Source organism: Pristiophorus japonicus, chromosome 1 (genome assembly GCF_044704955.1).
Source record: "Pristiophorus japonicus isolate sPriJap1 chromosome 1, sPriJap1.hap1, whole genome shotgun sequence".
In the NCBI taxonomy this organism is placed as follows: domain Eukaryota; kingdom Metazoa; phylum Chordata; class Chondrichthyes; family Pristiophoridae; genus Pristiophorus; species Pristiophorus japonicus.
In genome coordinates this window covers 267,773,286-267,789,095 of record NC_091977.1, presented here as the reverse complement: position 1 = coordinate 267,789,095, position 15,810 = coordinate 267,773,286, and the positions used below count along the sequence as shown (strand labels likewise).

At 44.5% G+C, this 15,810-nt stretch overlaps 1 protein-coding gene across 3 annotated transcripts in view; it reads right to left on the bottom strand.

Annotated features, from left to right (window-relative positions):
* The window catches only part of gldc (glycine dehydrogenase (decarboxylating)), a 210,993-nt gene extending 196,547 nt beyond the window's left edge, over positions 1–14,446 (bottom strand). The window contains exons 1-2 of one of the 3 annotated variants that reach the window (XM_070888438.1): positions 13,880–14,446; positions 13,257–13,335 (exon numbers count right to left, since the gene is read on the bottom strand). In XM_070888438.1, the coding sequence (XP_070744539.1) occupies positions 13,257–13,335; positions 13,880–14,164 (364 nt within the window). In that variant the 5' untranslated portion in view covers positions 14,165–14,446. Of the gene's footprint in view, positions 1–13,256; positions 13,337–13,879 lie in introns of those variants that run through there. The other 2 variants (XM_070888437.1, XM_070888439.1) reach the window with 2 other exon arrangements.
* Positions 14,447–15,810: the final 1,364 nt, after the last annotated feature.

Here is a 15,810-nt window from a genome sequence, read left to right as displayed (position 1 = left end):
GGCGTACTTGGGCCTCAAAAAAACAGGCGTAACTCTTCAAGTACTCCAAAAAAAAGCTTTGGGAAAGATTGAGCCCCAAGATTGGGACCTTGACATTTGCCTAGATTTGACGAAGCTCAGTGTCCCACTGGTCATGGGAGGTCAAGCATGGGTTGATTCCATACGTCCATCTTGAAGCTCAGGGCCCCATCTGGCTTGTTACAGAGGATCACTCCACCCTTCCTTCCATTCAGGGAAAAAGTGGAATCATACTGCACGACTGTCCACATTGATGCATCAACAAGCATAGATGGAAGCACTTCAATGCCATGCAGGTAACCTAATGTTTAGATTCATGTTCATCAATACAAAGAACGTTAATTTATCTTGTATAAAAAAAAGTATTGGGGAGGCTGGGAGGAGAGCACATTGGGTGGAGAAGGAAGCACATTTTGGAAACATATAACAGCTACAGGAGTGTTCAGCAGGGAAAAGTACTTGCTACTCCTGAAGTACTGCCCGTTTACACGATGGGAGAAGGTGTCAAGTTGTATCCAGACATCAATGTCAAGGTGCGTATTTTTTTTTTAAAAGACAAATAAAAATGCACCTCTCTAGTGGAGGCCTGGGACTGTCCTATCGAGTCTGATAATTCACGTTAGAATATACAGGTGCGACGTCCGAAATCCGGAAACCTCGGGACCGAGGCCATTCCAGATATTTCTGGATTTCGGAACGTCTTTGCCTGGGCCGAGGTAGGTAGGTAGGGGAGGGGAGGGGATTGGGCAGGGGAGGGGGTCGGGCGACCAAGGGGAGGGGAGGTTGGGACGCCGAGGGTTGGGGGCAAGGTCGGGCCGCTGAGGGCCGGAGCGAGGTCGCGCCTCCGAGGGCCGGGGCGATGTTGGGCGGCCGAGGTCGGGCTGAGGCCGGGGAGCCGATGCGAGGGGTGGTCGGGCGGCCAAGGCAGGGGAGTCCAGATTTCGGAAAACATTTTCCGGATGACCGTGCCACAGATCGGCCCGGTGTCCAGATTCCAGAGCATTCCGAATTTCGGAACTCCGGATTTCGGACACTCAACCTGTACTAAATATAGAACGAGACTACATGTCAAGACTTCTGTGTCAGCCGTGGATCAGTGTGTAGCACTCTCACCTCTTAGTCAGAAGGTTGTGGATTCAAGTCCCACTCCAGGAACTTGAGCACAAAAAAATCTAAGCTGTCACTCCAGTGCAGTGCTGAGGGAGCACTGCACTGTCAGAGGTGCTGTTTTTCGGATGAGACGTTAAACCCGTCTGCTCTCTCAAGTGGACAGGCAAAAGGTTCCATGACACTATATTTAAGAAGAGCAGGGCAGTTATCCCCGGTGTCCTGGCCAAAATTTATCCCTCAATCGACTAACAAAAGAACAGATTATCTGGTACTCCAAAAGTACTTCATTGGCCATAAAGCGCATTGAGAGGTGGTCGTAAAAGGCACTATATAAATTCAAGTCTTTCTTTTTTTTTTACATTGGTGACTCACAGAAAGCAGCTAACGTGAACGGATATAAATCATGCCTTTTCCTCTCCATCACACCCCAATTTTTCTTTTCCAAAACGTACTTATGGAAATTGGCGACAGCCAGTTCACATGATCCATGCTTCTGATAATCCTCATTATCGGAACATTTCAGTCTCAGTTTGTAAATGCAAGCTCTCACATATTTGCTTTAAATAAAAAATGACATCAAAAGCAGTCAAGAATTGGAGACTTTGGATGAAAACTGCACTCAGGACGTGTGTTCAGCAGCTATCCCAAGATCCCAACCCAGTTCAAAACTAAAATTTACACGCAAAAAAAATTTAATAGGGAATAGGGAACATTGTGTCAATTTCCCCAGGAACTAGCTGCTAAATGTAAATTGCACATAATCACACAGCATCATATTTGCCACACTTTTGTTTTCAAATAATCATTTTATGGATGGTTATAATGATCAGCAGCAACATTTAGGGTTAAATCTTTGGATTCTGCTGGTGTTCATAAAATGTTTCGAGCTTTGCATTGTTGTGGTATCAGGTCCACAAGCAGTTTGGTTTGCGATCAACCCAGTTATCTACATTAACTTTATAAATGCTGTGAAAATTTACATTTGTAATGGTATAAAATTGAATAGAAAAATTTGGAGTAATAGTGTCACAATTATTTAACCAGTGATAAATAATACACCCAATAATTACTTCCTATTGCTGTCAGCACAAAAAGGGCCAGTGGGAAACCACCCTTTAATAAAGATACATGTTGGGGTCTGGAAGCTAACCATATATGTAGCACCTTTAAAGTAAAAAACACCCCACCATGTTTCAGAGGCATAAGGAAAAGCAAAAGCCAAAGGACGAAAAACACGAAGGCAGAATACTATCTGAATGGCTGCAGATTAGGAAAAGGGGAGATGCAATGAGACCTGGGCATCATGGTACATCAGTCATTGAAAGTGGGCACGCAGGTACAGCAGGCAGTGAAGAAGGCAAATGGCATGTTGGCCTGAGTATAGGAGCAGGGAGGTCTTAATGCAGTTGTACAGGGCCTTGGTGAGGCCTCACCTGGAATATTGTGTTCTGTTTTGGTCTCCTAATCCAGAACCAGGGGTCACAGTCTAAGGATAAGGGGTAGGCCATTTAGGACCGAGATGAGGAGAAACTTCTTCACTCAGAGTTCTTAACCTGTGTAATTCTCTACCGCAGAAGTTGATGCCAGCTCGTTAGATATATTCAAGAGGGAGTTAGATATGGCCCTTACGGCTAAAGGGATCAAGGAGTATGGAGAGAAAGCAGGAAAGGGATACTGAGGGAATGATCGGCCATGATCTTATTGAATGGTGGTGCAGGCTCGAAGGGCCGAATGGCCTTCTCCTGCACCTATTTTCTATGTTTCTATGATTAGGAAGGGTGACCCAAGCTTGGTCAAAAGGATGAATTTTAAAAGAGGGTCTTAAAAAGAAAAAGAGTGCAGAGGGATTTAGGGAGGAAATCCCAGAGCATGGGGCATAGGCAGCTGAAGGCAAGGCCACTAAAGGTGGAATGAAAGGGAGGGAGCTGCAGAATAGGCCAGAGTTCAAGGAACAAGAAATCCTGGGAGGGTTGTAAAGATGGAAAGAAAACCAGTTTCTAGAGCTGCTCTGGCTATGCTCGGATAGATGAGTGGAACCAAGCAAAAGCAGTCCCAATGAGCTGAGCAATGGAGGAGGATGGAGTGATCAACCAACTTCCATATTCTAAACTCTGCCCCACATAAGATAATGAGTTCTCCCTCTCTTGGCATCCACCCATCCACCAACCAACACAACAAATACTATGTGTTCAAAATGGCTGCTAGTAATTAATTGGCTGTGAAACACATCCAAAGGGTACTTTATAAAACGTGAATTCTTTTTAAGTTGTTAATTAACATGCCATTTATAAAACAGTTTGCAAGCAGCTTCCTTCTATCACCACCCGTCTTACAACACATGTCCACTGCTGATTAAAACTGCAGATTCATAGACTTCAACCCTCATAACATCAAGCCTATGCATAGCACCCCTGGGTTTGTGTGTGTAGAGGGGGCAGGCGGGGGGGGGTGGAGTGTGGAAAGAGAAAGAGATTTTTAAATGTCACTGTTCCATTCCAGAGTGTTACTAAACATCTCTTACCAGAAATGCACTTGTAGATGTCAGGATGAGGTTTTCTTACAGCAGGGTACAACAGTCGGCCTCAAAGTTGCAGGGTGGCGGTGGGGTGGGGAGGGAAGAAGGGGAAGTCAGCATGGGTCTCCACGATAGATTGCTATGCAGCAACTTCTGCTGGAAGCGCAATCAGGTAGACACCAAAGAACAGATACACAGCCGTGATGTTCCCAACAGTCAACTCACAAGCCAACACTCTCAAGGCTCACATCAGTACTGGCCACTTGGGTGAGGCACCAGCGTATATCCAGCACCTATAAAAATACATCTCAGTGAGGAGTCAACATGAAGAACAAAGAAGATGTATTGAAAGGAGACTTGGAGGATTTGCATTTATATAGTGCATCATGCCTCTTCAAACCTCTTCACATTTCGAGTCCATTTAAGGGAAACCTGTGAATGGATATATAGGTTACACAGTGAAATTCTTTAAGAGTGAAGGAGTAAAGATCTCAAGATTTTGATACAGATCTTCAAAATGTCATTGTGCAGGTGGAAAATACAATAAAAAGGCATCGAGATTCATATATGGTAGGAGGGGGCACCAAATATAAAAGGAAGGAAGCAACGCTGCTTTTGTACAGGGCATTGGTTAGGTGAAGGGTTGAAGTATTGTTTGCATTCCTGGGTAACCCACTATACGAAGGCTATTAGAGCCATAAGAGTACACAAACATCGAGTAGAATATCAGGGATGAGAGGTTATAGTTACAAAGAAAAGCTTGAAAGATTGTGGCATTTTACATCCTCTGGCCATTTTGAAAGCATGAGTTTTAACTGAGTCGTTATCTTGTACAGCAAGGTTCAGAAGAGCAGTCAAACAAAATCCAAATTTTGCAGCTAACTTGTTGATTGATAGATGTTTATCCGTAGCAATAACCAAGGCAGCATATGGCATGTCAATACGCATGACTGATAGTGGTTCAAGTGATTAAAGCAACAATCACCCAATAGAAGTGTACAAAGTACAGTGGAAATTCACTGCACAAAGATCAGTCAGTCATCTACACAAGCTACAGACCCCAGCGTGCCACTATGAAATCTACATGTGCACAGAATGCAAATGTTCATCTGGAGATGATGTTTGTGGAAGGAACTTTAGCGCAGGCATGCCACAAGCATATAACCAACTGTGTACTGCTAGGAGAAACTTTCAATGTAAGCTACCACTAGAACCAAAGCAAATATACTGGACCTACCAATTTAGCATGAATGTAAATGAATGGGGCAAAAGCTGTACAATACTGCCAGCTGTGAACCACATTTCTAACAGGAAAACACGTGCCTGCTTCAAAATTCCAATGAAATCTTTAATCTTGATAAAGAGCTGACTGCCTGGTTAAAAAGGAGGCTTCACACCAGTTAACATTACTCAAACAGCTGGTTGTGAAGCTCACATGCTGCGAGACTACCTCCTCAAAAGTTAAAAGACATAACTATTTCATTGCTGTTTGCAGGACATTGCTGTGTGCGAATTGGCTGCCATGTTTCTTAATTTGCATAACAGCGATGAAACTTCAAAAAGATACTTCATTGGTGAAAGGCTTTATAACAATATTTTTTCATTATTGCATGATTTGCCAAAATTCAGATCACATTACAATCCATGTATTCAAACTAGTTATACCAGGTGTTAATGCAACATGAAAATCGTATTTCACCAATGCGGAAGATGTAGTACAATACTTGCATTTATATAGTGCTTTTATCACAAAGCATTTACGTGCTATACATACACGATGATTAACTCTTGCAGTACAGCCAACACGGTAAGCAATATCAGATAGGCAGCTGTACCATCTCTATACTCCTAGTTTTGGCAGAAGAATTTCTCCACACAAATCCTGTGAAAAGCTGCTCATTTCACATCTCCTTTCTCTGCAGCAGCTACTCCGTTAAGGCAGGAATAGAAACATAGAAAATAGGTGCAGGAGTAGGCCATTCGGCCCTTCGAGCCTGCACCACCATTCAATATGATCATGGCTGATCATGCAACTTCAGTATCCCATTCCTGCTTTCTCGCCATACCCCTTGATCCCTTAAGCCGTAAGGGCCACATCTAACTCCCTTTTGAATATATCTAACGAACTGGCCTCAACAACTTTCTGTGATAGAGCATTCCACAGGTTCACAATTCTCTGAGTGAAGAAGTTTCTCCTCATCTCAGTCCTAAGTGGCTTACCCCTTATCCTTAGACTGTGACCCGTGGTTCTGGAATTCCCCAACATCGGGAACATTCTTCCCGCATCTAACCTGTCCAATCCCGTCAGAATTTTATATGTTTCTATGAGAACCCCTCTCATTCTTCTAAATTCCAGTGAATATGAGCCTAGTCGATCCAGTCTTTCTTCATATGTCAGTCCTGCCATCCCGGGAATCAAGTCTGGTGAACCTTCGCTGCACTCCCTCAAACGCAATATTCCAGGTGTGGCCTCACCAAGGCCCTGTACAACTGCAGTAAGGCCTCCCTGCTCCTATACTCAAATCCTCTCGCTATGAAGGCCAACATGCCATTTGCCTTCTTCACCATCTGCTGTACCTGCATGCCAACTTTCAATGACTCATGTACCATGACACCCAGGTCTCGTTGCACCTCCCCTTTTTCTAATCTGTCACCATTCAGATAATATTCCGCCTCTGTGTTTTTGCCCCCAAAGTGGACACCCTCACATTTATCTACATTATACTGCAACTAACCTGTCCAAGTCATCCTGTAGCCTCTAAGCATCCTCTTCACAGCTCACACTGCCACCCAGAAGAATGTCATCTGCAAACTTGGAGATATTACATTCAATTCCTTCGTCCAAATCATTGATGTATATTGTAAATAGCCGGGGGCCCAGCACTGAGCCCTGCGGTACCCCACTAGTCATTCGGAAAAGGACCCGTTTATCCTGACTCTTTGCTTCCTGTCTGCCAACCAGTTCTCTATCCACATCAATACATTACCCCCAATACCATGTGCTTTAATTTTGCACACCAATCTCTTGTGTGGGACCTTGTCAAAAGCCTTTTGAAAGTCCAAATGCACCACATCCACTGGTTCTTCCTTGTCCACTCTACTCGTTACATCCTCAAAAAATTCTAGAAGATTTGTCAAGCATGATTTCCCCTTCATAAATCCATGCTGACTTGGACTGATCCTATCACTGCTTTCCAAATGCGCTGCTATTACATCTTTAATAATTGATTCCAACATTTCCCCACTGCCGATGACAGGCTAACGGGTCTATAATTCCATTTTCTCTCTTCCTCCTTTTTTAAAAAGTGGGGTTACATTAGCTACCCTCCAATCCATAGAAACTGGTCCAGAGTCTATAGAATGTTGGAAAATGACCATCAATGCATGCACTATTTATAGGGCCACTTCCTAAGTACTCTGGGATGCAGACTAGCAGGCCCTGGGGATTTATCGGCCTTCAATCCCATCAATTTTCCGAACACAATTTCCTGACTAATAAGGATTTCCTTCAGTTCCTCCTTCTCGCTAGACCCTCAGTCCGCTAATATTTCCGGAAGATTATTTGTGTCTTCCTTAGTGAACACAGAACCAAAGTATTTGTTCAATTGGTCTGCCATTTCTTTGTTCCCCATTATAAATTCACCTGATTCTGACTGCAAGGGACCTACATTTGTCTTTACTAATCTTTTTCTCTTCACATATCTACAGAAGCTTTTGCAGTCAGTTTTTATGTTCCCTGCAAGCTTCCTCTCATACTCTATTTTCCCCCTCCTGATCAAACCCTTTGTCCTCCTCTGCCGAATTCTAAATTTCTCCCAGTCCTCAGGTTTGCTGCTTTTTCTGGCCAATTTATATGCCTCTTTCTTGGATTTAACACTATCCCTAATTTCCCTTGTTAGCCACGGTTGAGCCACCTTCCCAGTTTTATTTTTACGTCAGACAGGGATGTACAATTGTTGAAGTTCATCCATATGATCTTTAAATGTCTGCAATTGCCTATCCACTGTCAACCCTTTAAGTATCATTCGGCAGTCTATCCTAGCCAATTCACATCTCATGCCATCGAAGTTACTTTTCTTTAAGTTCAGGACCCTAGTCTCTGAACTAACTGTGTCACTCTCCATCTTAATAAAGAATTCCACCATATTATGGTCACTCTTCCCCATGGGGTCTCGCACAATATTGCTAATTAATCCTCTCTCATTACACAACACCCAGTCTAGGATGGCCAGCTCTCTAGTTGGTTCCTCGACTTATTGGTCTAGAAAACCATCCCTTATACACTCCAGGAAATCCTCCTCCACCGTATTGCTACCCGTTTGGTTAGCCCAATCTATATGTAGATTAAAGTCACCCATGAAAACTGCTGTATCCTTATTGCACGCATCCCTAATTTCCTGTTTGATGCCATCCCCAACCTCACTACTATTGTTTGGTGGTCTGTCCACAACGCCCACTAGTGTTTTCTGCCCTTTGGTGTTCCGCAGCTCTACCCATACAGATTCCACATCAAACAAGCTAATGTCCTTCCTCACTATTGCGTTAATCTCCTCTTTAACCAGCAGCGCTATCCGACCTCCTTTTCCTTTTTGTCTATCCTTCCTGAATATTGGATGTTGAGTTCCCAGCATTGGTCACCCTGGAGCCATGTCTCCGTAATCCCAATTACATCACATCCGTTAACAGCTATCTGCACAGTTAATTCATCCACCTTATTACGAATGCTCCTCGCATTGAGACACAGAGCCTTCAGGCTTGTTTTTTTGATACTCTTTGTCCTTTTAGAATTATGTTGTAATATTGTAATGAATAGGAAGATCAGCATCAAGAATCCCAGATTAGTAACCAAGATCACAATATACTTAGATGAGGAAGCCCATTTGGTCTATCTCAATTCATCCATCTAGTCTATAATGACCCATTGCCACTTCTAATTGTGTCTTTAAACGATGCCAAGGATTTAGCCTCCGCATCTATTCCAAGTATTGATCACTCTCTGCAAAAAGAACCCTCAGATAACAGTCCTAGCTTGAACCCATGTACCCGTGCAGAGTCAGCATGGATTTATGAAGAGGAAGTCATGTTTGACAAATTTGCTGGAATTCTTTGAGGATGTAATGACCAGGGTGAATGTGGAACCAGTGGATGTGGTGTATTTGGACTTCCAGAAGGCATTTGACAAAGTGCCACATAAAAGGTTATTGCACAAGATAAAAATTCACGGGGTTGGGGGTAATATATTAGCATGGATAGAGGATTGGCTAACTAACAGAAAACAGAGAGTCGAGTCGGATAAATGGTTCATTCTCGAGTTGGCAATCAGTAAACAGTGGGGTGCCGCAGGGATCAGTGCTGGAACCCCAACAATTTACAATCTATATTAACGACTTGGAAGAAGGGACTGAGTGTAACGTAGCCAAGTTTGCTGATGATACAAAGATGGGAGGAAAAGGACACAAAAAATCTGCAAAAGGACATAGACAGGCTAAGCAAGTGGGCAAAAATTTGTCAGATGGAATATAATGTTGGAAAGTGTGAGGTCATGCACTTTCGCAGAAAAAAATAAAAGAGCAAGTTATTATTTAAATGGAGAAAAATTGCAAAGTGCTACATTACAACGGGACCTGGGGATACTTGTGCAAGAAACACAAAAGGATAGTATGCAGTACAGCAAGTGATCAGGAAGGCCAATGGAATCTTGGCCTTTATTGCAAAGCGGATGGAGTATAAAAGCAGGGAAGTCTTGCTACAGCTATACAGGGTATTGGTGAGGCCACATCTGGAATACTGCATGCAGTTTTGGTTTCCATATTTACGAAAGGATATACTTGCTTTGGAAGCAGTTCAGAGAAGGTACACTGATTCCGGAGATGACTTATGAGGAAAGGTTGAGTAGGTTGGGCCTCGACTCATTGGAATTCAGAAGAATGAGAGGTGATCTTATCGAAATGTATAAGATTGTGAAGGGGCTTGACAAGGTGGATGCAGAGAGGATGTTTCCACTGATGGGGGAGACTAGAACTCGAGGGCATGATCTTAGAATAAGGAGCTGCCCATTTAAAACAGAGAAGAGGAGAAATTTATTTTCTCAGAGGGTTGTAAATCTTTGGAATTCGCTGTCTCAGAGAGCTGTGGAAGCTGGGATATTGAATAAATTTAAGACAGAAATAGACAGTTTCTTAAACGATAAGGGGGTAAGGAGTTATGGGGAGCGGGCAGGGAAGTGGAGCTGAGTCCATGGTCAGATCAGCCATGATCTTATTGAATGGCGGAGCAGGCTCGAGGGGCTGTATGGCCTATTCCTATTTCTTATGTTCTAATGTACCCTTATCCCACCCCACTATTTAATGAAAAGTAATATTCTGGATTGACTTTCTTCAAAGCACGTACTATCTTGTATACCACTACAAGATCACCTCTTCCAGTCCAGGGTGAAAAAACAGAGTTTCTCCTATCTTTCCTCATGGGAGTATGTAAGTTGCCCATTTTTCATTCATCTGTGCAAAACTTTACAATTGTCTGCACTATTTTTCATTTGCCATTGTTCAGCCCACTCAAATTTTGTTCATCTCATTTTGTAGTTTCTTTGCTGCCGGTTGGAGGATTCCACTGCCCCTCCCTCCTAGGTTGATATCTACCATTTTGACCAATTTGTACTGGCTCAGATTTTGATGTAGTAGGGAATTTAATGGCATCTGGCATTACTTAGAATTGCCCATGCACATTTAGGTTTTTTAAAATCAGGTACAGAAAGAGAAATAGAGAGGGAAAGAAAGATCGGATTAAGAGAGTGAGAGAGAGGGAGAGAGAGAGAATGGAAATGAAAAAGTAAAAAATGTTTTAATTTAAAATTTTACATTTTGTTAAATGTTCAACGAATGTCTGAAGGAATGAGACTCTATACTTGTAAGAGTTAATTTTCAGTGCCAGAGTGGCAGTAATTAACACTTAGCACATGATTAAAAGGGTACATGCGCGTGTCATGACAAGCCTTAACTTCCTGTAGCAAGTTTATCTTGTACTATTGCACAAATACAGCAACTTCATGCCATTCAATAATGCATTTCAATGGTGAGAAAGGTGTCCTTTTCACGAAGCTAAATGGCGGATTGGCCCAACTCATATAGCAACTTTTCGACATTGCTTTTAAACGCGCATCTGCCCATTGCCTGAAGTTGGTGTAACCATTTGAGCATAAATAATAGCGGGCACCTAACCATTATTTTGATTGCAAAATCTGGCAGTTTCAACATATCATTGAGGCAAATTAGATACAGTAGCAGTCCCAATGCTAAAGCCTGGGGCATACCACTCACTAGTTCCCCCTGCTCACACCTCAATATTACCTCTCTAACCAGTACTCACTGTTTTCTACCCGTCAGCCAATTTTGTGTACCTATCCAAATTTTGTATTGAATCCCCACATCTTTGAGCTTGATTAGTAACCTTTCATGTGGAACTTCAACAAATGCCTTTTGAAAGTCTAAGGGGTGGAAATTCAGTATAGCCCAGTTTGAGGCGGTGACACCGCCTGGTCGCTAACTTTAGTGCCGGGCGATGTTTACCACCTCCAACCGGGACGTTCAGTTTTAGTGCCCCAAGAGGGAAGTGGAGCACTAAGGGAAGCGCTCCACACTCCTCTTAGGGTGCTAACCCCGATGCCTGGGGCGGTAACGAAGCATCGAAACTGAGGTTTTGGAGCTAGGAAACCAGCATCCTAGTGCCTGAAGGGGAGGTCCGATGGACTACCTGAAGACTGGAATAAAATGGACCGGAGCTCCTTTGAGGACTCTTGCACACCAATCAAGGTGAAATAAGTGCACATTAACTAATTGGAAATTCAAAAATCGCAACTTATGGACACCCACCTGCTCAGCCGTCTCCTTATCGCCCCGAGAGGTTGTGGAACGCCTGCTTTCCCTATCGCGATTAGCAGCAGGCGCTAAGGCAGGCCAACCCAATGAAGTTTGCGATCAGGACGCTAACGGGGCTTTGCAGGTGCATCTACGTCACCAAGTGGGTGGTGCTACAGTGCGCAGCAGTAACTGTTAGTGGCATCAGTGAATCTCTACTGAAGTTCCTGGGAGACACTGACAGTGCAGCGCTCGGTCGGTAGGAGCTTAGCGGCCCGTTAGCTTCCCTCATGGGTGGCACTAAGCAACTGAACTGCGGCCCCTAAGTTTATAATGTTGTAAGCATTATTACAGTCAACTTGGGTTGTCACTTCCTAAAAGAAATCAAGGAGGTTGGTCAGACAGGATCTTCCTATCTAAAGCAGTCTTAGCTGCTGTGTACTCAGTCGTTTTTCTACAGATAACCCTCAAGTTCACTCCAGAGGATCAATTCTATTATTTTACAAGTATCTGAAGAAAATGGGTCTGTTCTATCACTATGGGGTATGGGGCCAATCCTGAAAAAAATTCTCCCAGATTGGAAAAAAAAAGTTCCTTTTCCTCCAAAACGTACCGGGTGGCGTAGCGGGGGTCGGGGGTGTGAGGACACAAGGGGAGTGGATGATATTTCTACATTACTCCTTGATACATTCCTACTTGGTTAAGAATTGTAGTAAACGCATACATCAAAGGCATTTAATTCAGTACATCACATACATTTAGGCAGCTAACAATACTCAAAGTTCCTGCAGATAAGGGGGATATTGTAGTCTGGCCCGACTAGGATCAGCTGCTTCTTTTCTCGTATTAGATTATTAAGGCTTCACAACTTTCTAAAGCAGATTTGTTTCCCCTTCAATAAGCGATCACGCATGACAAGGCTGGAGCCACAGTCTGTAATGCTCGTTGAATGATCAGACATTGCAGGAGCTGAGCTTCAAGAGCAACAAAAAGCGACCAAGTCCTGGCTGTGGTGCTTGTGTGATGGAGTAAGTGGAAGTACAACTATTTTAAATAGAATTTAAAGCCAAGTGCCCCTTATTAAAGGGACACTAGAACAGCCAAATTAACAAATAAAACTTTACAGTGAACTTAAACCAATCAAATTAAAATTTGGTTGCCAGGGTGATGATGCATTCCAGTCCCTCCGGTACCGGTCCACCTTTCGCGGAAGGCCACGAGCGTACCGGTAGACACCACGTGCTCCATCTCCAGGGACACCCTGGCGCGAACGTAGCCGCGGAAGAGAGGCAGGCAGTTGGGTTAAACGTAAGGTGGAGGTACAATCTGGAAGGAGAGGGATGGGGGAGGAGAGACAAAGAGGAGAGTTGGAGGGAAGGGAGAAGAACGGGAAGAGGAAAATAAAGTTCTTCCCAAAGTTGGCAAGGGTGCAGCAGAGCGCAGGAGGGGAGTCTTTTCTACATCATGTCCTGGGCTGCATGCCCAGCCCTAGGTCGATGCAATCCCCAGCCTGAACTGGAGCTTGGAGGAACTTAACTTTACACAGCAATGAAAGCGGCTTATCGTCTGCCATCCCCGCCCCCCTCAATGTGATTTGTAGAGAAAAACACCAGACTTCACCTATACCTAATAAGGCTGCGGCACCGGGGATTGGGATCGCGCCTGAAGCCGAGATGTTGCAATCCAGCCAAAAAGCAACGATCGGCGGATACACGACATACCAAAGAGCGGGTCCGGGAAAAACTACATCTTTTACTCACACACGGGGTCGTCCATTTTCAGGGGTCTGCTCAGGCGAATGCTGGCGGGGACGGTGTTGTCAATGAGCTGGTCAATACACTACAGAGGCAAAGGGGGGAGGAACAATAATAATAATGGTAAACAAACAGAAAAAGTCATTCCAGAAACAATTTAACTAACAATTTTAAAAATCTTTCCCCTCCCACCCATCCAATCCAGATCGATAGAAAAATAGCGCTTTAATTTAAAGTTTGCCAATTTGCGTACAATTTTTTTAGTGTTGTTTTAAAACTATAATTCGCACTTTGCAGCGCACATGTGCTTCCTATAACGGGGGGCACAAATCAAGCGTGATTGATGGAAGTATGTAAACATATAATTCCCCCAAAAGAATGGTTTCGTCAACCAAATGAAAGTTGCGCAAATATATTCGATTGGCTACCCTTCGGAGCACTTCAAAGTTTTTGACGGCACTGTGTCTGAAATACTGGACACGGTGGTGAATAATCCGAGTGAAACAACAAAAAAAACAACAGAGAAATAATAAAAAAGCAAACTACTCCACAGATGCTGCCTGACCCGCTGAGATTTGCAACATTCTGTTTTTAATATAATGATTTTAAAAAGCAGCAGCTGCGGTTACCGCCAGTCCCAGCGTGTCCAGCATCTCCCGTTTCTCTTTGTCCCCGGGTCCGATGTGCCTCTCGGAGAAGTCGTCGTGCCGGGGCAGGGTCCTGTCGATGACCCTGGCGCGGTGGGCGGCGGCGGTGCCCAGGGCTCGCACGCTGCCGCCTGCCTCTCCCGGCCACTCTCTGCCCCAAGCCGCCAGCCTGCCTCCCCGAGCCCGGCTTCCCGCAACTTGCCGGCAGCTGGACTGCAAGCCACGAGAGCTGGCCAGCAGACCCCAGGATTTCACACAGCTCTGCATGTTTCCGTCCCCCCCCCGCTCTCTCTCTCTCGCTTTCCAAGATTAAAAATTCACTTCGGAATGATGAACTAAACGGAAAAGCGGAGCCAAACTGCTTTATATAGCAGCATCCAATCAAGTGACTACATCTCCATGACGTGTGGACAAGCCTCCCAAAGCATCACCCTGCAATATAATATAATAATTTGTTTTTTTATATATATATCATCCCCTTCGGGATTTCTACATCGGTGCAGTATTTAAAACATTCTTGGGTCCGGACGCATGCTTGCTCCGGGGTCTCCAAGATCCTCCACATCTTGCATAAACAAGAGGTACAGGACGGAATGCGAAAATGTTCTTTTATTAAATCACGCGAAGACCAACAGGAGTTTGCAACTGACGCTGCCATCTGCTGGGAGCAAAGGTTCAAACTGTGGCGATGTATTTCAGCTCTGGTGCAGTGGGTAGGTTGGGGAGAAAGGGGCAACACATGATGCTCAACTGTTGCATTTCTTAATTCACCCATAACTGAGAAATATTAAAGTGATTCCCACCCTCCTTTATGCTTCAGAGACATGGGCAATGTACAGTAGGCATCTCAAAGCACTGGAGAAGTACAGTAGGCATCTCAAAGCACTGGAGAAGTACCACCAATGTTGCCTCTGCAAAATTCTTCAAATCCATTGGCAGGATAGGCGTACCAACGTAAGTATTTTCTCTCAGGCCAACATCGCCAACATCGAAGCATTGATCACGCTCAATCAGCTCCGATAGGCGGGTCATGTAGTCCGCATGCCTCATATCGGCACTCTACTCCGAGCTCTGTCGTGGCAAGTGAACCCCACGGCAAGTGAACGCTTCAAGGACATCGTCAAAGGCTCCCTGAAAAAATGTGACATCTCCACCGATTCTTGGGAATCCCTGGCCCAAGACCACTCAAAGTGGAGAAGAAGCTTTCGGGAAGGCGCTGAACACTTTGAGTCGCTTCGTCAGGAGCACGCGGTAGTCAAGTATAAACAGCGGAAGGAGCATACGACAAACCAAGCACTCCACCCACCCATCCCTTCAACCACCACCTACCCCACCTGTGACAGAGACTGCAGATCCCACATTGGACTCATCAGCCATCTTAGACCTCATATTAGTGTGGAAGCAAGTCATCCTCGACTCTGAGGGACTGTCTAAGAGAAGATACTTGAGAATACCCAAGGAGCCTGGAGCCTCTCATCACCTGGAGCCTTCTCCCCAATGACTCAGCATTCACCAAAAGGATTTCTTCAGCCCATATAAGGCATCCAGGGCTGTGTTATGAGGTAGATTTGTGGCAGAAAAGGAAAATGGCCTCAGGGTGGGAGTTTGGGCTATACAGGCGGGTCACAGAGAGAGCCAGCCTCACAGCAGAGACACCTCTTTGCAAAAACCCTGACCTAGATTAAGCAGTCGCTGGGTGGTGATTAAGGCTCACACACAGCATTGCACTTGGATGTCTAGAACATCAAGGTGGCTGAGAGCAGATACACCTCCTATATTTGTGAAGGAAACACTGAGATTTGGGACAACAAAAAAGCTGGAAAACATCACCGAGAGGCTGGGTATGATATACATGGGATTACATAGGTTATACGGTACAGACACAGGCCATTCGGCCCAACCAGTCCATGCCG